A 24795-nucleotide genomic window follows, 5' to 3' on the forward strand; every position below is an offset into this window, starting at 1 on the left:
CATTTAGTTCACGTTGTTCAACAGGAACTGAAGGTTCATCCCTGTCGTTCAGCAACATTTGCCTCAATTCATCCCTCTGTTCAGCCAACATGGCCTGAATCATAGTTCGTACTCCAGCCATGGTGATGGGTTCGGGTGCAGCTCCTACTATAGGCACCTGTTCCACCACTGGAGGTTGAGGTTGTTGGTTTCTGTTTGCATTTCCAGCTCCACTCCGAGTTCTTGCCATTACAATCTATATACCGAATAAGGCGAAATTTAGGTCTTTATCCTTGTTAGACATGTCAATTCCCTTATCACTCCGAAACGTTTACATGTTAGTTCTAATATCGTATTCATACGCTTAGAATCCTACACACATAAGGTTTCCAGATCCGGTCGACAACAGACCATAGATCCGAACAAATAATGGCACACATGGCAAACACATAGCATTTAGCACATAAGGGCATTTTAGGCATCTTCCCTAAAATAAACTAGTGCTCGTGTCTAAAATATGGTAGACACTCATCTCACAATCATCACTTAGCATTCTAAGTTCAAGTCTAGAAATTCTACAATTTCTTAGTTCGCTTAAACTAATGCTCTGATACCAACCATGACATCCCCATATTTCTCGGCCAGAAAAGACTGATTTAATTTATGCTTTTTAAAATAAAATCAGAGAAATCTTTTTATAAGATATTGCGGAATTGGTCCCCAAACAATATATGATAAAAGTTTATCAAAATCCTTCATTAAGAAGGTATATATTTTCCATATATATATATATATATATATATATATATATATATATATATATATATATATATATATATATCAAAACCTCGGGATGTCATGTTCCGATACAGATCAAAAGTATAAACAAGACATTATAAGCCTTTCAACAGTTATTTACAACTATTGGCCTATAATCCAAAAATCTCTTGTCATCCTCCGACTATGCTCGGGGTCCACTACCTGTAATCATAAAACTAAGTGGGTCAGGCTTGGGAGCCTGGTGAGCATATAGGGTTTTCAACCCACAATAATAATATACTTATTAAGTTCACCAATCAACAATAACCCTGATTACCCATTCCCGTTGTCCTCACTTTACGTCCCTAAACACCTATCACAAGGGACCTAGCCTAAGGATTATCATCGGGATGGACACTACTGCTAAGGGGTTTCCTCAGCCATACATGTCCTTAAGGCAACCATGAGGGGTATGAAGTACGCCAATGAACATTTAATTCATCAACACCTACAAGTTGCGAACCTGCTAGTGTTCCACTGGACTATCTAGAAAGTCCGTGGTCGTCATCTATACTTCGCTAGATGACTACAACAACAACACAACATCGACATCGAGGCCTCTCACCATTTTAACACACATCAACTATTTCATCTACCCATGTTCTACCCAACATATTTTGTAGATAAAAAGCATATACAGTTTAAAACTTGTATAAAACATCAATTCAACAGTCACCTCGAATAAACAATTAGCATATTTACACATAACACGTATTTCAAGGTAAATACTTCATATCTGTGTAAATTGAAAGTAACTACACACTCACTTATTTTGGTGAAAATCGGGCAGCAATTCGTTTCCTAAAACGATCGTTTCTAATAAAACCGAGAGTTTTATTGAGAAACCGGGCTCTGCAAAAGTTGGGCTTCGAAACCGAAAAGATAAATTTTCCGGGCTTCTCGGGCACTTCGTGGGGTATTCCGGGCTTTACAATTGATATCGGGGCTTTGCGGGATGTTAAGATGAAGAAAATATGGAGAGAGGGGCTAAAAATGGCTAAATTCCAAAAGTAACCGAAAACCCTCGCAGGTACCCTTCTATTTATAGGGTCCGAAGTTTGATCCAACGACTAAGAAGTCTCCTGATCCGACGGCTAAGAGGCTTCGCAGGGGGGGGGGGGGTCTCGCACATGGCTTGCACATGCGAGGGATCGCTGTCGGCTTCTAAGTGGACTGCGGCTTGCTGGCGCACCTGCGAGGCTCGGAGCTAGGCTATGCAAGGCTCGGACACACGCGACAGCTGGGCGAAGCTTCGGCTGGGGATCTGGCTGCTTCGGATTGGGCCTCCTCCTCGGTCGAATCAGAAGAGGACACGTGGCTCGCATGACTCAGCAGCCTCGGTGACTCAGCAGCCTAATGACTCAGTAGCCAGGTGACTCAGCAGGACACGTGCCACTTTCTAAGCGAGGGTGACGTGGCAATTGTGACTATGCGAAATTTCTCTGTTTTCGCGCCAAAACTTCTAAAATCCATAACTTTCGCATACGAGCTCCGTTTTTGACGTTCTTTATATGCACGTGTAGCTAAAATTACGATCTACAACTTCCGCTTAGACTTCGTCGGCTAATTTTGACTTTAAATTTTATATTATTATTTTTAACAGACCGGGATAAGAAATCCGTTAAAAATTCATAACTTCTTCATTCGACGTCCGTTTTCATCAGACTTTTTACCGTTGTACTCCTAATGACGAGACCTTCAATTCTCGTTTAGGTTGTGTCGGCTAAAAATCGCTCGATCTAAAATTTGAGTTTTTAGCTATCTACTGCTACACTGAAACTTCGAAAAATCATAACTTCCTCATACGAAGTCAGATTTGGGCGTTCTTTTTATCGAACTTCTCGGTTTAACGAATACTACGACTTTCGTTTAGATTACTAAAGCTAAAAAGTATTTTATCAAAAACTCACTTTTTACGACATTCAGCACCGTGCCGGTTTTGTCGCGAAACTTCGACAGGTCATAACTTCTTCGTTATAACTCGGATTTTGGTATTCTTTATATCCCCGAAATCCTTGTTTCGACCACTACAACTTTATGTAAAGATATCGGGCTTATCTCACACTTTAATTTTTGACGCTTATTTTTAATCTTAATTAATTAAGCCCTAATAATTAAGCATAAAACACATAATTCACATAATATTCACATAATTCCTTTTCATTTCTTCAAAATGAGTTACAAAGGTTAACCTAGACTATCAACTAAATATAAATGCCTAGGCTAGAAACACGAGTGTTACATAAATCTATACACAAACTCTCGCTTTCCCTCCAGGAGACTCTGATTATAACTATAGGCTACGGCCGAACACTCGTTGGTGCCAACCGATAATTCCCACTAGATCCCAATTATTACCCCATGAATATGTATACCGTTAAGTATATTTCGAATTTCCAAACCGCTTAATGATTTCATGTTTATGAATGAATAAAGCCCAACAAACACGAAAAAGGACAATATGTGGCCCACTAATCATGTAAGTTATTTCCAGGCTGTTGAGTATGCGACGGACACGTTATAGCCCATCAAGCATATGATGAATAATTTAGGTCATATTAGCAATGCAAATGGGCCACTAAGGGCCAATAGCATGTAAAATCTAATGAAGGCCTATTAGGCATGTAACTGGGTCACCAAGGCTCAATAAACATGTATTGATTATATTGGGCCCAATAATCGTGTAATTGGGTCACGAAGGCCCAATAAGCACGAATAGGAAATTCTAGGCTCAACCATCATATCGTTTATCTGTTTATAGATATTAATTGTAGTATATGGTTTGTTTTACACAAAGCGTTTAATTACAAAGTTAAAATACTCGATGTTTGATTTATAACAACACTATGGTTTTATATATATACGTTTTTAAATCCATATGTTATAAATCTTTATATCTTTGGCCCAATTGTTTAAAAATTAACATATTTGACCCAAAATATTTATTTGACCATTTCAGCCCCCTTTTCACATAAAGTTACATTTTCAGCCCCTTTTCGCATAAATGACATTTTTAGTCCTTTTTGATGAAAAATAACATTTTTGGTCCTTAAATCATTTTTCTTGGCATATTTGGTCCAATAATAACTAAAATTGCAATTCCAGTCCAAAATATAATTATTTAACATTTCTATCCCTTATTTGATAAAAGTTTACATGTTTTGACCCATTATACCGTAAGTTTTACACTTTCAGCCCGCTTCTCAAAAACTTTGCATTTTTAGTCCCAATTTAGAAATAAATGTTATTTTCAACCCTGAATTTGGTTTATTTACATTTATCGCTCAAACTTTGAGTAAGTAACATTTTTAGTCCAAAAATCTTTATTTTTCGCAAGTTTGCGCCCAAACCGTGAGGCCCAAAATTTAAGCCCATTAGGCTAAAACTTACACTTTTGACCCTTTGAGAAACATGGTTGTCATAAAAATTTATTTTTATACATGTATGACCTGTTTAGTCCTTATAAAACCGTAAATGTCACTTTTTACCCTTATCTTTTGTTTTCTTGATAAAAATGACCCTTAACAAGATTTTTGCTTTGAATTCTTATATTTTAAACATGAAAACACTTTTATCTTGATAATATGATGTATAAGGTGTCTTAGTTCATGGATTTTCACTCATTGTTGCTTAAGATGTCGAGATATGTAAAGATCTAACAAATTTTTACCATATAAATCAAGAAATCACACATATCAAGCATATAACACATAGATCTACACATTTTTACTTGTATTCTCCCCCAAAATCATATGAAAACCGAACTAAAGGGGTATGAACTCGTCTTGAGGTTTGATGTTTCGGTTTTGGAGTAGAAGTAGAAGAAGATGATGTGATTTTTGGCCTTAACAAACTTTCCTTGTGTGGATCTCGAGTTCAATGGAATACTAGAGCATGGATCATGAAATAAAGATTTAAAAAGAATGATATAACTTAGAATGAAGGAAGAAGTAGTAACTTACCAAAGATTTGATGATCTAATAAAGGATCCTCTTGAATGCACTTTAGTTCTTTGAAAATTTGAATGAGGAAAGGAAAGACTTTTAAGAATGTTTGAGAGAGTTCTTGCAAAAATAATTAAGGATGTGTGTGTGTGTGTTGATTCTCGGTCGAGAAGGAGAAAAGGAAATGGTTTTTCCTTGATACATGCAACTCTTGCATGGATGTATGGAGTATAATGCTTAGAAACATGTTGGGTAATTATGAGGTGTCACTTTCCTTTTAATCCTCTGTTAATTCTTTTTTTTTTTACTTAGGCCGAGAGTGGGCTAAAGAAGAAAGGGGTGGATTAATTTGGCCCATTTCTAGTCTTCGTTCGAAATTATGAGGTTCATAGAGAAGGTTTTCGGCCCATTGGGCCCTTAAGTGTATTCACGGCCCAATTTGGCATAAAAGAATGTATTTATGGCCCATTAGGGCTAATTAGATTAGTTACGGCCCAACAAGGCCCATTAGGAGTAAACCAATTCATTTAAGGCCCATTATGGCCCAAAATGTTAAGTTTCATGAAAGTGGGTCCAATTAGTACCCATTTAAGGGTTCTAAGCTCAAAATAGTCAAATTGGAAGCTTATTGGTCCATTAGGCCCAATAAGGAAATCGTAGTCCATAATGAACTTAAACCATGATTCTTAGGGTTTCCAATCCTTAGTTGACTATTTGAAGTATTTTGTATAAAGTTTTTGGGCTTCACAATTGGATTTTTAATGGAAGTTTGTTGACATTGAATAAACATCATACATGTTTTCAAGTTATGGTTACAATTGTTGTCGTTTTATTGTTTACAAAAATATAGAATTTCCTAGCTAATTTGCTAGTTGTGACAACTTTCTTTTTGGAAAGGTATGTTTTTATTATTCTATTATAAAATATGTGTCATCATGATAATTCCATGCATCCAGTTCATCATGTTATGAATTTTCTAAAAAATCACTTTTAAGGTTCACATAAATATTTTTATATTTTGACATGGTTAAATTTTAAAGTTAGTATCTAATATTAAGTTTGAGTTTGAGCCTTTTAGAACTTTTTATATTACTTAATAAAACTTCATTTTACTATTAATACTTTGGAATTTGAATAAGTTTCAAAATCAACATTTTTAGACTTATAATTTACTATTTCCAAATTTGTCGTTATTAACCTTTTTGTAAAACTTGTCTTTATTTTAAAACTATAACTTGTTACATCTTAAGTTCACATTTTACATTTTGAAAACCAAACTTCATGTGATGTTTATTGTATCCAAAAAATAGTTTGAGTTTGTGAAAAGCTTAATTATCAGTCACACAAAATATTTACTTAAAAAATAAACAACACAAACATGCATTTGACATAAACAAACCATGATATGGCTGGCACTTTTGTGAGCCAACATAAAAATGTCACGTCCTTTCCTAAAGGCATAAAATGGACCAAATGATCTTCATGTTGACTCCACGTTGAGTTCATGCTCCCACTTGCAATGACAACCTACTTTGTTGCAATTTTATAAGTCTTTTATAAAAGTTATGAACTTTTATAAAAATCATATAAAACGGTTGGCATCATTCATCATCTTCAAAATGGTATTCCTCTTCATTTTGATACATTTTACATAAAATATACCTAGTCTAAAGCTAATATATTACATAAAATAATAAAGATGAAAAACTAGTTACTTATTATTGGATACCATATGAATAAAAGAACATTACAAAACATTTTACAAAAGTAAACATAAAATAACAACACAGATAGTCGATGACATGTTTATGCACTCTACAATGCATATAAACATAAAACAACCTTTGTTTTTCTAAGATAACTTTAAGCGACTAAAAAAATGCATATAACATCTTTTCATATACACATAAAATCTTTTTAAACAAAAACAAGTTATTCATATTTTCCAAAAACTATATTTTTCCAAAAAAAAAAATCTAACCCAACTTGTTTAGTGGCTCTTTGATATCAATTGTTAGGTTTTACTTCAAAAATAGTTTAAAAAACATAAGGTTTCTGCAACGGAAGACTTGAATATTTTGAACAATTGTAAACTAGTCACAACTTATCAATGATCCTATTGCAAAAAATTGAAATAAAAACACCAACCATAGAAGATATGAAGAAATACAACATTTATTGTTCTTTAGATCCACAAGGGGAGGCTAGGAAGTTGATGGAGAAGATTGAACTCTAAAGCTTTGAACCAAACCCAAGTTTGATTCAAAGAGAGCAAATACAAGTAATTTGAAGCTTCTAACACTTTTGCAAGAGAAGAGTGAGAGAGAGAGAGGGAGTGATCTACGGTTTTGGTCTCACAAGAGTGACCAAAATGAAGGTCTCAAGAGTAGTATTAAAGTTGAATCAATATTCATGAGTCCTTATCCCACTAAGCACTTTTAACATTATACCATCTTGTTGCCCATGCATGCATGCCTAATACTTTTGATTAAACAAACAAGAGGGCCATGGCCTTTCTTTAATTCTCTCTATTCTCAGCAATAGAGTGAAAAAGGAAAATGATGACTTTTATATTTCATAAATTAAATTATAAAAAATAAAAAGATTAATCCTTTTTGTAAAAGACAAAAAGATTTATCTAGTTCAAGATGTTTTACATGACATATTTATTCATACCATATGAAACATAATGTTACTTGCTATTGATTTTTTCTTCTATGAAATAAATATTTTCCATTTAATTATAATAGTTTATGAATATTTATTAAAATCAGTTTCTAATAAATAGTCAATTGTATTAAGTTGTTGTTAGTGTGACCCTTTAGGATCATATGCTAATTAACAATGTCATTTTAATATGACTCTCAAGCATACCAGATCTTTTACTAGGTCCTATGGAGGTGTTTTGAGATTTTTTTTTCATCGAAAAATTGGTTCTCAAGTTCTTAAATAAATGTTGGTTCACACGATCAAACTTACTGACTACGTTCACAGGCAAACATGAAAGAGAGACTTTTATTGATACAACCGGATTGTATACACACTCATACAAAGCCACACTAGGAGCAAAATAGACCTAAAATATTTTAATAAGGTAAAACCTATAAACTATGATTAAACTGGTCCATGAAACACTTTGATATCGATTAGCCTTCAAGGGGTGGCTCCCCCTAGACACCAAATATGTTTGCCTCAATGCTTGTTTAGTCTAGATATAAGGTCTAAAAGGTGAATAAGACTCCACAGTTCAAAAATCTCCCACTTGAAGGCTAATCCACAAATATACCATTGCCACCACCACCTTCACATAGTTTGTTTTTTTAGTATAATCTATGATCAATGTGATAAATATCATTTATGTAGCATCTATATCTTCTTTTTGCAGATATAAAAAAACACTTGCAGCCATGTGACCTTTTAAAAAACAAATAATATCTTGATTTAAATGTTGGATTGTGTTGTAGCTTTTTGATGCTTTTCTTCTAGGGTTTTGCTAGGCATATTTTCCTTTTTTATTGACAAAAAAATTTCGCATTTAGAATGATGTTAAAATATGGGTTCCACAAAAAAACATAATATTATTAATGGGAGGGTTGGGCTTGAAATAGGTCTGGCAATGAAGCGAGTTTTAACCCTGACCCAATCCGAACCCTTAAAAATTATATGATTTTTGAGCATAGTTTTTATTCATTTACCCGTAACGATCTGTACCCGCTAAGCCTTTTATTAAAAATGTCAAGTATGGATCATCACCGACCCGCTCCGTTTATAATCCGTCCCATATAAATTTTAGAATTATATGTATATATTGTATATATCATGTCTAACGTTTAATTTTAATTCCAATCGAAAGTTCAAAGGGAAAAAGCCAAAGACCAAACTATTTTTACATAGGACTCGTGGAGTTGACTTCTAGACTTCCAATCTTGGCAATGGAGAAGATTTGGAACGAATCGACCTTGATCCAAACTTGTTTAAAAAATTTTGAATAATCAAACTCATACCCTTATCCACCGAATCAACATATATCCAAACCCGCTCCGTAACCCATAGGTTTTTTGAATAATTTATTTAGGAAACACATTAAGTACTTGAGGGATTTTGATTGGAATTAAAATCACTATTGCATTAACTTTCATTGATTTATGATTGTCCAATGCAAAAATAGAGAATAATAAATGCAAATTTTGTTTTGGTTGATAAATGACTTTATCTATTTATAAATGAAATTAGTGATTGCTTAATGAAATATTAATGAAATGATACTATGATTTTTGGTAGAAGTCTAGCTTAATCGAAAGATTACCCTTGAGAACCAACCTAACGAGAAGATGGGTGGTGCTGGATTTAACTCTGTCCCTTTGTTTCTCTAAGCAAATGGTATAGTTATTAAAAGCAAAAGCAACCAGACTAGCTTAGCAGTTTTGTTAATTAAGATTCGTTGATCCCGATCTCCATCCTGTGTGTGGTGTGGTTAGTTCTTGGAGCTCATCTTGTTACAACAAAGTTATCGCGCGGCATATGAGGCACATTTTATGAACTTCAGTAGCATGTAGGAAGATTAACTATGTGCAATCCAATTTCATTCCACCGTTTAGATACATATCTTATGGTATTCATAGGCATAATGGATTGCCATCGTTTTATAATCGATACAAAATACATTGATCGTGTTATGGAAGGGAAAGCAAGGCTGGTAATATATATATATATATATATATAGAGAGAGAGAGAGAGAGAGAGAGAGAGAGAGAGAGAGAGAGAGACCAAAACAGGTGCTGAGGAAAGAGAACTGTGAAAGTTGCATGAGATAAACTTTGAAAGGAAAAAACATAACTTCCAATGTCAATAATTTATTATTACATTGAAGGCCAGTTTGAAAATATAATAGTTCTAGGAAAATTAAAGCTGAAACAAATCTATTCTTCGATAATGAAAAATTAAAAGGGTTGCAAGTACGTGGCTAGTGATTACTATTTATGGTTTTAAGAACCAAAACACACATGGTACGTGCTTCATGTTATTTAGAACATATAAATTTAAACGAAGCCACAACCAGATCGAAGATTACATAAGTGATTATATGGATGCATGGAGCTAAGTAAGATTAAGTGAGAAGCTCTTCTGCACTTCAATTGCAAGTTCTTCAACACTAAGTTGACATTCGAGTCCTATCTGCAGGAAACATTTAATCCAGTGGTCATATTATTAGTACACACAAATTGAATATAGATGAATGACATCAAAATAATTTGTTTAAGATACGCACGAAGATATACTACAAAGGTAAATTAGCATAGATGATAGGTTTATTAAATCCTTCAGAAGGGTGCTTACAATCTCCTTTCATTGTCCACTAAGATTGAATTTCTATTATTGATTGATTTGTTAGCATGCATGAGGGGTATATCATTTATCAATTAATTTTTTTCTTAACAATCATGTCGCTTATCACCCGTATCGATCGCATTCATACATGACATTAGTATAGTCTTATGTAAAACAGGAACCTATCCAACCATTAAAGCTAATTGGTGTTGTGGGTTTAAGATTAAATATGGGCGTACGTAGTTATTTACTTAGTTTACTCTTGTGTTATAAACTAAAAGTAATGTATATATTTTAGCCTATTACAAGAGAAAACAAGACGAGTTATGAATATGGATACATTACTAGGTCTCAGGTTTAATCTTCATTTATCAGCTCATGATATACCAGGATGCTCAACAGTGTCCTTGGGCATGGCTTATTATTTCCCTAATCTCTTCGTAATTCATGTGCATGGATGCAAAATTGTTTAATAATAGAAAAGATGTATAGGCGAATTGATTAATTTTGTTAAGGAATATCTTTCATTTATAATTAAATAAATCTTGTTGGGGATGATATCACGACATGTTTCTATTTTCATTACCTTGGACGTAGGACTTTTAAGAGTCTTAACAAAAATGAGAAATGCTGTGTACCTTAATAACAAAGGAGTATAGGACAGTGTCCTCCATGCTGCTGATATTTAGATGTAGGATCTCAAGAGAAAGATTTTCCAACAAATTGACTATCTTTACAATTTGACCTGGAATTCTTCGTGATACTGTCCTCAAGACCACATTTGACCCCGAGATCTTTGCTTCCACGTCCGCAACTGGTGAATTACAAGATGCTCCCAGTTCTTTGATATTTTCGTGTACAACTATAGATCGTTCTGATTGCGGGGTGCTTGGTTGCAGTAATGGCTTTGGGCTTGGACCAGGACTAGGACTTATGCTCCTACGTCTTTTCTTTGATTCCAATGATTGTAAAACTTGTTGCATCTCCTTGATGAATTCGATTACACCTCCTATGATTGAGGCTTGATCTCCCTACCATATCAGGCGCGCAAATGAAAATAAATCCTACTTAGTCTATCATTGATGAAAGCATCCCATGTGACAAATGTGATAGACTTGGAACATATTGAAAGAAACCGTGATAAACTAGATTATGTTATATGACTTTGAATACGCTGTTATAGCAGTACTTTATTTACCATGGGGGCGTAGTGAGGTGTAAGTGTGCGGGTGCACAAGATCCAATTTTTTATATAAGTTATATATGTATATATATTTATTTAAAAATAAAAAACGTATAATAAGGATAAGGGGTTTTTTTTTTCTGGGTCGTCCACGACATTTAAGGAAATTTAAATCCTTACTAAGAATCATCTTACTCCCTAAAAACATGTTGGTAGTTGTTAATTTTCAATAAAATCATTGTCAATTCAGGCGAAAAAAAACTTACTAACTAAATACGCAAGAATATGGCTAGCATGTAGAGAGATTGGTTCTAGCAAGTATGCTTATAATTTTGTTTGAGAATTATATGAAATCACTATATCGGTCTGCGTCCTTGAAAAGATAATAGGTAGATTTATTAAAGTTTTATAGTTTGTTGAATCATATAATTGGTAATTTTCTATGCAGCACCACTTTGAAACACAAAACAGAGACTAGAAGGAAACCGCATGGCTATGCCATATGACAGAAACATTGATAAACAACTGCGGCATACAACCATAGAAAGAAAACCCTAATGATGTAATAAGCCTAGATCTGTTGCCTTATGAATGGAATTACAAACACTTTGAGCATGGTTCGACATTAAAGAGTGGAATATACCAACCCGTTTGATGTAGAAGCATGGGGTCATTGATCGCAAGACCTTGAGGTGTTCATTCATCTGCCTTCTCCTATTTCTCTCTACAGCTATATGAGACATGTTGCGATCCTTCGGAAAGGTATTTTCTACACTCTGGGTCAAGAAAGACACACAGTCGACGTATGTGGAGAAATATAGATATATGTATAAGGTGTGTTTACGTGTGTGGATTGTGTTTGTGTTTGTGTGTGTGTGCGTAAGTGTACTGCATACTACAAGCTATGTTCTTATAAATGCTATGTGTTGCAGTCTCGTGAGGTTAGTTAGTTATTTTTTTACTCTCTCTCTCTCTCTCTCTCTCTCTCTCTCTCTCTCTCTCTCTCTCTATATATATATATATATATATATATATATATATAGTTTTGGTGTAGCTTTATGATATTGGGGAATATTACGTGCCTCCGCGGGGGGTTAATTCTCATATTTGTCATGCACATTGCCTTGTGCTCATGCATGCTCATGAATTATGAAAGAAAAAAATAATTGTAGTCAACCGTCGGCCATATATATATATATATATATATATATATATATATATATATATATATATATATATATATATATATATATATATATTATTGGTTAATGCTTAAAAAAATCATTATATTATTTCTTTGTTCGATTAAACCATTGTTATTTTCCAAACCGTGTGATATATATATTTTATTTGGTAAACCTAGGTTTCCTGATCTCTTTAGTGTACGTGTCATATGACTCCAGTACATCGACTCGCTTTTCACCTCCAATCGATCATTCTGTAAAAAAAAGGGTTTGTCAAGGGAAAGCTTTGTGGAATCAGCGGTAAAATCAATGGTTAATCACAATAAAAAAAGGTAATCGACTTGAAATTCTCGTTCACTGTCTTCTATAATATGTTGCATGTGTTATTTACTTTTTTTTTGTCTGCATTGATTCTTTAAGGAATCTTAACCAACAGCTATGACTTTAACTTCAAATGTCGAAGTTGAAGTTTATATGGAGGATTTGAATGAAACAGATGATGATGACTCTGATGGAGAAGAATATGTTGCTTCTACAATGGACAAAACAATATGGGATCATTTTTTGAATTATTTGGTACAAGGAGAAGTGGAATTGTCTGACATATCATCTGATGATGTTGAATGGAGCTTTTCAAATGAAGAATCTGACAAAAGAGATGATATAGGTCAGAAATTTAGGGACCAATATCATGTAGACAACCCCAGGATACCCTGAAATAAAATGGAACCACACTTGGGGGAAAAGTACGAAAGCCCAGAACAGTTCAAGCTTTGTCTAACAAATTATGCGGTGGCTAATGGTTACCAATTAAGGTTTGCCAAGTGTGATCGTTCTAGGATATTAGTACGATGTGGCAAAAAAGGTGATGAGAATAAGTGTCCATTTAGATGTTGGGAATCTTGGATGGGGAATGAACTTACTTGGCAAGTGAAATCTTTGGAAAAGAAACATGTTTGTGCATGAAAATACAGCCTCGGGTCATTGATAACTCTGGGTAGGATTGCTAACCATTATCTTAATGACCTAATTCGCAACCCCAAAACAAAAGTCAAAGAAATGAAAGCTGATTTTTTACAGAATTATTCTTTAAAGCTTAGCAGAGGTCAATGTGAAAGGGCAAGGGCATTAGCCTTTACACTAATTGATGGCAAGTTGGTTGATCAATATGCTAGGATATGGGATTATGGTAATGAAGTTTTGAGATCAAACCCAGGAAGCACTATTGAAATTGGAGTTGATGTCAATCCGGATGGAAAATATTTCAAAAGATTCTACATTTGTTTGAAGGCTTTAAAAGTAGGATGGTTGAAAGGTTGTCGAAAGGTGATTGATTTAGATGGATGTTTCTTAAAAGGAAAAGTTAAAGGGGAGTTGATAGCTGCCATTGGTCGAGACGGAAACAACCAAATTTACCCCATCGCATGGGCGGTTGTGAATGTAGAAAATAAGGATAATTGGAAGTGGTTCATCAAGTTACTACAATCGGATATTGAAACAGTTGAAGGAAATGGGGTTACTTTAATATCAAATCAACATAAGGTAATTTTATACTTTTTAGTAAATTTCAACATATTAGAAATGACAAAACAACCCTTATGTTAAAACAACCCTTATGTTAAAACAACCCCTATGGACATTTTTGGACACTTTTTAGCAAATTTTGACATATTAGAAATGACAAAATAGCCCCGATGTTAACACAACCCCTATGGACATTTTTGGACACTTTTTAGAAAATTTTGACATATTAGAAATGACAAAACAGTCCCTGCTTATGGCAAAACATCCCACTATTATATCAAAATAGCCCCTACTTATATTGTATATAAATACAGGGTCTTCTTGAAGCCGTGAAGGAGGTGATGCCACATGTTGAGCACCGCCAATGTGCCCGTCATATTTGTGCCAATTTCTATAAGCATTTCAGTGGAGAGATTTATAAAACCTTGTTTTGGGAAGCTGCGATGTCCACAACAGATCAACAATTCAAAAACAATATGGAAAAGATGAAACAGTTGAACAATGATGCATATGATGATCTCATGAAAAGGAATCCTAAAACATGGTGTAGGGCCTATTTTGCAACAAATAGGGCATGTGAGGCTGTAGAAAACGGAATATCCGAGTCATTTAACTCTACAATCATTGGTGCTAGGGGGAAACCATTGATAACCATGTTAGAAGAGATTAGACTTCATGTGATGGAGAGGTTTGATGCAATGAAAAGGAGTACAAATTCATGGAAAATTGTTGTTTCTCCAAAGATATATACTTAAAAAGATGAAAAAATGGCACAAAAACATGAGGTATGGATCATTTCCCTTTTACAAACCGTATTGTTCTATAATAAAATGTAGAAATATTATACTAACTCTACATATTTGATAGGAATTGGATGGTTATCCCAAGTGGGCCTCAATTGGAGGTTAGAAATGGTTATGAAGGATATATGGTAGACTTGGCAGGTTAGACTTGCACATGCAGGCTATGGGTTTTGTCTGGCCTTCCATGTGTACATACATGCGTGGCTATAAACCATACCCACTAAAATCTCCTTGACTATGTAAGTGATTGGTTCAAGAAGGAAAAGTATCACTTGGATTATAGCACTTCCATTGTTCCTTTAAATGGAAGCAATTTATGGGTTAAAACTCCATATGATAAGCTATTGCCCTCAAAAGAACGCAGGATTCCAGGTAGGCTTTCTGTTAAAAGAAAAAGAGACCAAACTGAAAAAAAGACAAAGTATTCAACTGTTTCGGGTAAAGGAAAAATAAAGAAGTGTCACAACTGTTTATAAGAAGGGCACAATGCTAGGACATGCAAGAATGAAAAGATTGTGCCCCTCCTAAGGAAAAGAAGCCTCCTGGTAGGCCTAAAAAACCACATTCTGATGAAGCACCTTCAAAACAACCAACTACAAGTGGTGGGAGAGGAGGAAGAGGACCAATTAGGGCAAGAGAAGGAAGAGGATCATATGCAGGTACAAGTGGTGGTAGAGGAGGAAGGTCACTTATAGATGAAATGTTTGATTCACCAACGGAAAATGAAGTTATAAAACATGTTTGATAATTTTGAGGAAGAACTATATAGGGCTGAAATGGAAAGGGGAGGAAGTACACATATGATGCAACTTCCCTGACTCACAATTTGATGAAGGAGTTTTATAACTCAAGATGATGGAGTGCCTGAAACTCAATTTGATATTGAAAATGGTAAGAAATAATTTCATATATATATATATATATATGTATGTATTCTAACTTATATTAAATGTAATACTTTGATATCTTTTGCAGCTAATTGGGAAGATCAATCTCAAGTGGTTGGCGGGATAGCAATTGATGTACCTATTATCTGTGAAAAGCTCAAACCAAGAAAGCTATCTGGATAAGGATGTAGGTGGAATACTAGATTTAGGAGCCGAAATGGGACAAAACTCTAGTCTTTTGTTAATTTGGAATACTAGATTTAGGAGCCGAAATGGGACAAAACTCTAGTATTTTGTGATGAATTGTGATACTTGGAATCTAGTATGCCTATTCTTTTGTTATTGAAATGTAATTCAATTATGTCCCTTTAACAGGTTATGTTAATTGTTTTGCATTTTGTTCCATATTATCCTTCAGTTTTAGTTTTTTATTCCCTGTAAGATAACTTGTTTTGTTCCATTTTATTATGTTTTCTATTTTTCCTTTCCTATGACAGTCTTGAAATGGAGGGTATTATAGGAATTTTTTGTGTTTTTGTTTTCCTTTTTTGTGTTTTGTTTTCATTTTCTGTGAACCTGTTTTTTTGTTTTTTCCTTTCATGTGAACCTATAATCATTTGCACATCAGGGGCATTATAGGAATTTTTTGTGTTTTTGTTTTCCTTTTCTTGTTTCTGTTTTCTGTTTTTAACCCTGCTCCAAAGAACATGATCTTTTGCTTCTAAACGCAATCAAATAATGCAAAAATGGCAGCTGCGTTTGTTAAAAAATTATTGTTTCTGTTTTCCGTTTTTACCCCTCCTACAAAGTACATGATCTTTTGCTTCTAAACGCCTTGAAAAAAGATCAAATAATGCAAAAATGGCAGTTGCGTTTGTTAAAAAAATTATTGTTTCTGTTTTCCGTTTTTACCCTTGATCCAAAGAACATAATCTTTTGCTTCTAAACGCCTTGAAAAGGAGCAAATAATGCAAAAATGGCAGCTGCATCTGTTAAAAAAAATTAAGTATGCATTAGCTACACTATTTGGTTAAAAGTTTATGATACAATTTACTAAATATTGACACCTTGTAATTACTTACAAGAAAGTTCCCACTTAACTTTTTTTCTTTTTAGATCACTAACACGTTTTTTTTTGACAACTTGTTATTACTTTCAGGAAAGCTCCCCTGTTGTCCGTAACCACACCCACTATTGTCTGTAACCACACCAGGAAGATTACATATTTTTTATTAATTCCAAAGATAATTACATACAAAGGATAATTACATACAAGCATAAACAAAGTAACCACACCAGAAAGATAGTATGAATGCGCAAGGGATTTAAATTACATGGCTTCAAAATACATTGCTTAAACATTGATTCACGGTACATTGCTTAAGCATGATTGCAATACTTTAACATACCTAACCTGCCCTATTACATAATTAGCGATATTAAATGAACATAACTTTCTATATTACATAAGTATAAAGCAAATGAAAATGCTAACGGGAACAATACAAAACATCACCCTAAACATGAACATATCATTCTCCTTTTTTTAATTCACCTCAACGTTCATCAATTTCATCTATAGACATATGTTCTCCTTCTCCAGTTCCATATTCTTCTTGGAAAGGATAATATTATCGTTAAACAAATCCATATTCTTCCTATTCAACCCATTAACTTTAATCTTATACATGTGAAGATGCAAATCCTCATCCAACCATACATAAAGTTTACAATCTTTTGAAGAATCCTACAAAAAAATGAAGTATTTGAGTAAACATCAGAGAAACAACATCAATCTTAAAAAAATTCTTATACCATAGAATTAGGGCATCGAATGAAATGTCGGCCTAGGTTTTTCTTGGTCGTTGAAGTCCAAATCATTGGTTGTTCACCAAATTTACACAATACATTTTTGTAGCTAGAAGTTGAGGAGGAAGAAGAAGATCCGTATGATCGATCTCCCATTTCAGTTGCACAACAAGAACTCAAAAGAAGAAGCAGAGGAACGCAAGTTTTGAAGAAAAGAATAATCAGATGGACTCATTTAACCTAGTTTTTCCATGTCATCTATTAAAAACCACGTCATTTATTAAATAACCGGTTGGTTAAGAGTAGCCGGTCACAAAACATTAAAACAATCAAGGTCAAACTAAATAATGGTTAAATTGTACAAAAAAAAACAATATAAGGGTTTTTTAAACATTGACTTATAATACATAGGGTTTTTCTGGGATGTTCTATATATATATATATATATATATATATATATATATATATATATATATATATATATATATATATATATATATATATATATCGGTTAAGAACTCATAGTTTCCTGAGAACCCGAGAACTAGAAAACTAAAAGTGGAGCGTTAGATCAAAATTAGTTCATTAAGGGCATGATCGTCTTTTTACTAATCTCATTTAATGTTTAATTTTTTGTGTTATTAGAAATATTAATATTAAGGTCTAAAAATTTACATTATAAATCAAATTTTCGGACTTTTCTAAAAAGAGTATTTTTCGATTTTTTTAAAAAGTACAATTTTTTTAATTTGTACGGAAAACATGATTTTTTTTAAAAAAATTGAATATATATATATATATATATATATATATATATATATATATATATATATATATATATATATATATATGTTTAAAAAAACTGCAATATATTTAGAAGCATTTAAAAATCAATAAATTTTTTTAAAAAAACTAGAATATTTCAAAAATACTATAATTTTTTAAGAAAAAAAATCAACATTTTAGGTACATATTTCATATACTATAATATTTGTAAGGAAATAATAAGAAAACTCATTTTATTTACTATTTTCTAAACACAATAGAATAAGTATTTATTCGATACAAAAAACAATATAAAAAACAAAAAAAAATGCTATAAAATTCCAAAGCATGTTCATGTTTTCGTGTCAATATTTCCATATTTTCTTCAATTTATCATTCTTGCATCTTCATTGTTCACCACAATTTCTTCAAAATCTACAAGAAAATTAAAAAAAAAATTTGATTGATACAACAACACTTACAAAAATACAAATGTGATTAACATATGAATCGGAGACGATTCACATATGAATTACATGTGATGCATATGCGAATTACATGTGAATCACATGTAATTCACATATGAATTACATGCGATTTACATGTGAATCATATGTAATTCATATGTGAATTACATGTGAATAACATGTAATTCATATGTGAATTACATGCGATTTACATGTGAAGCACATGTAACTCATATGTGATTTACATGTGAATCCGATTTAATTCATATGTGAATTACATGTGATTTACATATAATTCATATATGAATTACATGTGATTTATATGTGAATCGCATTATTGAAACTAGGAATTTTTTTGAATTTATATTGAAATTAGGGAAAAGCTTACTTTACAGGCATGATTTGTTGTATCCGGTTTTTAGGTTCATGATTTGCATGCAATGTTCATGCTCAAATTCATTCCATCTTGTGGTAATACACCCATTCCAGGTGAATCTTCCACCATTTCCTTTGCAAACACATCAGAAAAAACACTTGTTATTTTGAGTTATTCATATTTAATCTAAAAAGAGTTAGTACTTTAACAAATCTAAGTTCTTCACAATATCTCATAGAATTCACAAGCAGATCAGTCAATCATAGGAACTAATTGACTAGATCATACCAAATGGAATGGATAGAGAGTATAACCATAGACACTTAAAATTGACATATTACATACCACAACACAGTCAAGTCAAGGTCCCCTATCTGTCCATCAAGCTCACCCATTCTTTCAAAAGATTCTACATTTGTTTGAAGGCTTTAAAAGTAGGATGGTTGAAAGGTTGTCGAAAGGTGATTGATTTAGATGGATGTTTCTTAAAAGGAAAAGTTAAAGGGGAGTTGATAGCTGCCATTGGTCGAGACGGAAACAACCAAATTTACCCCATCGCATGGGCGGTTGTGAATGTAGAAAATAAGGATAATTGGAAGTGGTTCATCAAGTTACTACAATCGGATATTGAAACAGTTGAAGGAAATGGGGTTACTTTAATATCAAATCAACATAAGGTAATTTTATACTTTTTAGTAAATTTCAACATATTAGAAATGACAAAACAACCCTTATGTTAAAACAACCCTTATGTTAAAACAACCCCTATGGACATTTTTGGACACTTTTTAGCAAATTTTGACATATTAGAAATGACAAAATAGCCCCGATGTTAACACAACCCCTATGGACATTTTTGGACACTTTTTAGAAAATTTTGACATATTAGAAATGACAAAACAGTCCCTGCTTATGGCAAAACATCCCACTATTATATCAAAATAGCCCCTACTTATATTGTATATAAATACAGGGTCTTCTTGAAGCCGTGAAGGAGGTGATGCCACATGTTGAGCACCGCCAATGTGCCCGTCATACTTGTGCCAATTTCTATAAGCATTTCAGTGGAGAGATTTATAAAACCTTGTTTTGGGAAGCTGCGATGTCCACAACAGATCAACAATTCAAAAACAATATGGAAAAGATGAAACAGTTGAACAATGATGCATATGATGATCTCATGAAAAGGAATCCTAAAACATGGTGTGGGGCCTATTTTGCAACAAATAGGGCATGTGAGGCTGTAGAAAACGGAATATCCGAGTCATTTAACTCTACAATCATTGGTGCTAGGGGGAAACCATTGATAACCATGTTAGAAGAGATTAGACTTCATGTGATGGAGAGGTTTGATGCAATGAAAAGGAGTACAAATTCATGGAAAATTGTTGTTGCTCCAAAGATATATACTTAAAAAGATGAAAAAATGGCACAAAAACATGAGGTATGGATCATTTCCCTTTTACAAACCGTATTGTTCTATAATAAAATGTAGAAATATTATACTAACTCTACATATTTGATAGGAATTGGATGGTTATCCCAAGTGGGCCTCAATTGGAGGTTAGAAATGGTTATGAAGGATATATGGTAGACTTGGCAGGTTAGACTTGCACTTGCAGGCTATGGGTTTTGTCTGGCCTTCCATGTGTACATACATGCCTGGCTATAAACCATACCCACTAAAATCTCCTTGACTATGTAAGTGATTGGTTCAAGAAGGAAAAGTATCACTTGGATTATAGCACTTCCATTGTTCCTTTAAATGGAAGCAATTTATGGGTTAAAACTCCATATGATAAGCTATTGCCCTCAAAAGAACGCAGGATTCCAGGTAGGCTTTCTGTTAAAAGAAAAAGAGACCAAACTGAAAAAAAGACAAAGTATTCAACTGTTTCGGGTAAAGGAAAAATAAAGAAGTGTCACAACTGTTTATAAGAAGGGCACAATGCTAGGACATGCAAGAATGAAAAGATTGTGCCCCTCCTAAGGAAAAGAAGCCTCCTGGTAGGCCTAAAAAACCACATTATGATGAAGCACCTTCAAAACAACCAACTACAAGTAGTGGGAGAGGAGGAAGAGGACCAATTAGGGCAAGAGAAGGAAGAGGATCATATGCAGGTACAAGTGGTGGTAGAGGAGGAAGGTCACTTATAGATGAAATGTTTGATTCACCAACGGAAAATGAAGTTATAAAACATGTTTGATAATTTTGAGGAAGAACTATATAGGGCTGAAATGGAAAGGGGAGAAAGTACACATATGATGCAACTTCCCTGACTCACAATTTGATGAAGGAGTTTTATAACTCAAGATGATGGAGTGCCTGAAACTCAATTTGATATTGAAAATGGTAAGAAATAATTTCATATATATATATATATATATATATATATATATATATATATATATATATATATATATATATATATGTATTCTAACTTATATTAAATGTAATACTTTGATATCTTTTGCAGCTAATTGGGAAGATCAATCTCAAGTGGTTGGCGGGATAGCAATTGATGTACCTATTATCTGTGAAAAGCTCAAACCAAGAAAGCCATCTGGATAAGGATGTAGGTGGAATACTAGATTTAGGAGCCGAAATGGGACAAAACTCTAGTCTTTTGTTAATTTGGAATACTAGATTTAGGAGCCGAAATGGGACAAAACTCTAGTATTTTGTGATGAATTGTGATACTTGGAATCTAGTATGCCTATTCTTTTGTTATTGAAATGTAATTCAATTATGTCCCTTTAACAGGTTATGTTAATTGTTTTGCATTTTGTTCCATATTATCCTTCAGTTTTAGTTTTTTATTCCCTGTAAGATAACTTGTTTTGTTCCATTTTATTATGTTTTCTATTTTTCCTTTCCTATGACAGTCTTGAAATGGAGGGTATTATAGGAATTTTTTGTGTTTTTGTTTTCCTTTTTTGTGTTTTGTTTTCATTTTCTGTGAACCTGTTTTTTTGTTTTTTCCTTTCATGTGAACCTATAATCATTTGCACATCAGGGGCATTATAGGAATTTTTTGTGTTTTTGTTTTCCTTTTCTTGTTTCTGTTTTCTGTTTTTAACCCTGCTCCAAAGAACATGATCTTTTGCTTCTAAACGCAATCAAATAATGCAAAAATGGCAGCTGCGGTTGTTAAAAAATTATTGTTTCTGTTTTCCGTTTTTACCACTCCTACAAAGAACATGATCTTTTGCTTCTAAACGCCTTGAAAAAAGATCAAATAATGCAAAAATGGCAGTTGCATTTGTTAAAAAAATTATTGTTTCTGTTTTCCGTTTTTACCCTTGATCCAAAGAACATAATCTTTTGCTTCTAAACGCCTTGAAAAGGATCAAATAATGCAAAAATGGCAGCTGCATCTGTTAAAAAAAATTAAGTATGCATTAGCTACACTATTTGGTTAAAAGTTTATGATACAATTTACTAAATATTGACACCTTGTAATTACTTACAAGAAAGTTCCCACTTAACTTTTTTTCTTTTTAGATCACTAACACGTTTTTTTTGACAACTTGTTATTACTTTCAGGAAAGCTCCCCTGTTGTCTGTAACCACACCCACTATTGTCTGTAACCACACCAGGAAGATTACATATTTTTTATTAATTCCAAAGATAATTACATACAAAGGATAATTACATACAAGCATAAACAAAGTAACCACACCAGAAAGATAGTATGAATGTGCAAGGGATTTAAATTACATGGCTTCAAAATACATTGCTTAAACATTGATTCACGGTACATTGCTTAAGCATGATTGCAATACTTTAACATACCTAACCTGCCCTATTACATAATTAGCGATATTAAATGAACATAACTTTCTATATTACATAAGTATAAAGCAAATGAAAATGCTAACGGGAACAATACAAAACATCACCCTAAACATGAACATATCATTCTCCTTTTTTTAATTCACCTCACCGTTCATCAATTTCATCTATAGACATATGTTCTCCTTCTCCAGTTCCATATTCTTCTTGGAAAGGATCATATTATCGTTAAACAAATCCATATTCTTCCTATTCAACCCATTAACTTTAATCTTATACATGTGAAGATGCAAATCCTCATCCAACCATACAAAAAGTTTACAATCTTTTGAAGAATCCTACAAAAAAATGAAGTATTTGAGTAAACATCAGAGAAACAACATCAATCTTAAAAAAATTCTTATACCATAGAATTAGGGCATCGAATGAAATGTCGGCCTAGGTTTTTCTTGGTTGTTAAAGTCCAAATCATTGGTTGTTCACCAAATTTACACAGTACATTTTTGTAGCTAGAAGTTGAGGAGGAAGAAGAAGATCCGTATGATCGATCTCCCATTTCAGTTGCACAACAAGAACTCAAAAGAAGAAGCAGAGGAACGCAAGTTTTGAAGAAAAGAATAATCAGATGGACTCATTTAACCTAGTTTTTCCATGTCATCTATTAAAAACCACGTCATTTATTAAATAACCGGTTGGCTAAGAGTAGCCGGTCACAAAACATTAAAACAATCAAGGTCAAACTAAATAATGGTTAAATTGTACAAAAAAAACAATAAAAGGGTTTTTTAAACATTGACCTATAATACATAGGGTTTTTCTGGGATGTTCTATATATATATATATATATATATATATATATATATATATATATATATATATATATATATATATATATATATATATATATCGGTTAAGAACTCATAGTTTCCTGAGAACCCGAGAACTAGAAAACTAAAAGTGGAGCGTTAGATCAAAATTAGTTCATTAAGGGCATGATCGTCTTTTTACTAATCTCATTTAATGTTTAATTTTTTGTGTTATTAGAAATATTAATATTAAGGTCTAAAAATTTACATTATAAATCAAATTTTCGGACTTTTCTAAAAAGAGTATTTTTCGATTTTTTTAAAAAGTACAATTTTTTTAATTTGTACGGAAAACATGATCTTTTTTTAAAAAAATTGAATATATATATATATATATATATATATATATATATATATATATATATATATATATATATGTTTAAAAAAACTGCAATATATTTAGAAGCATTTAAAAATCAATAAATTTTTTTAAAAAAACTAGAATATTTCAAAAATACTATAATTTTTTAAGAAAAAAAATCAACATTTTAGGTACATATTTCATATACTATAATATTTGTAAGGAAATAATAAGAAAACTCATTTTATTTACTATTTTCTAAACACAATAGAATAAGTATTTATTCGATACAAAAAAAAAATATAAAAAACAAAAAAAAATGCTATAAAATTCCAAAGCATGTTCATGTTTTCGTGTCAATATTTGCATATTTTCTTCAATTTATCATTCTTGCATCTTCATTGTTCACCACAGTTTCTTCAAAATCTACAAGAAAATTAAAAAAAAAATTTGATTGATACAACAACACTTACAAAAATACAAATGTGATTAACATATGAATCGGAGACGATTCACATATGAATTACATGTGATGCATATGCGAATTACATGTGAATCACATGTAATTCACATATGAATTACATGCGATTTACATGTGAATCATATGTAATTCATATGTGAATTACATGTGAATAACATGTAATTCATATGTGAATTACATGCGATTTACATGTGAAGCACATGTAACTCATATGTGATTTACATGTGAATCCGATTTAATTCATATGTGAATTACATGTGATTTACATATAATTCATATATG

At 32.6% G+C, this 24795-nt stretch overlaps 2 protein-coding genes across 2 annotated transcripts; one reads left to right on the top strand and one right to left on the bottom strand.

The window, feature by feature from the left end:
- Positions 1–9585: 9585 nt before the first annotated feature.
- On the bottom strand, positions 9586–12149 carry MUTE (basic helix-loop-helix (bHLH) DNA-binding superfamily protein). The gene is made up of 3 exons (XM_079009807.1): positions 11901–12149; positions 10709–11101; positions 9586–9917 (listed from the first exon to the last, which is right to left on the bottom strand). Exons 1-3 carry the CDS (start codon positions 11994–11996, stop codon positions 9840–9842), a joined length of 567 nt encoding a protein of 188 aa, XP_078865933.1. The 5' UTR covers positions 11997–12149; the 3' UTR covers positions 9586–9839.
- Positions 12150–13160: 1011 nt separating this feature from the next.
- On the top strand, positions 13161–15834 carry LOC145064286 (uncharacterized). The gene is made up of 5 exons (XM_079011766.1): positions 13161–13252; positions 13412–13979; positions 14276–14649; positions 14829–14905; positions 15740–15834. Exons 1-5 carry the CDS (start codon positions 13161–13163, stop codon positions 15832–15834), a joined length of 1206 nt encoding a protein of 401 aa, XP_078867892.1.
- The last annotated feature ends 8961 nt before the right edge of the window (positions 15835–24795 follow it).

This window comes from Lactuca serriola, chromosome 7 (assembly GCF_051521515.1).
Source record: "Lactuca serriola cultivar US96UC23 chromosome 7, Lser_US96UC23_V15, whole genome shotgun sequence".
NCBI classification, from domain to species: domain Eukaryota; kingdom Viridiplantae; phylum Streptophyta; class Magnoliopsida; order Asterales; family Asteraceae; genus Lactuca; species Lactuca serriola.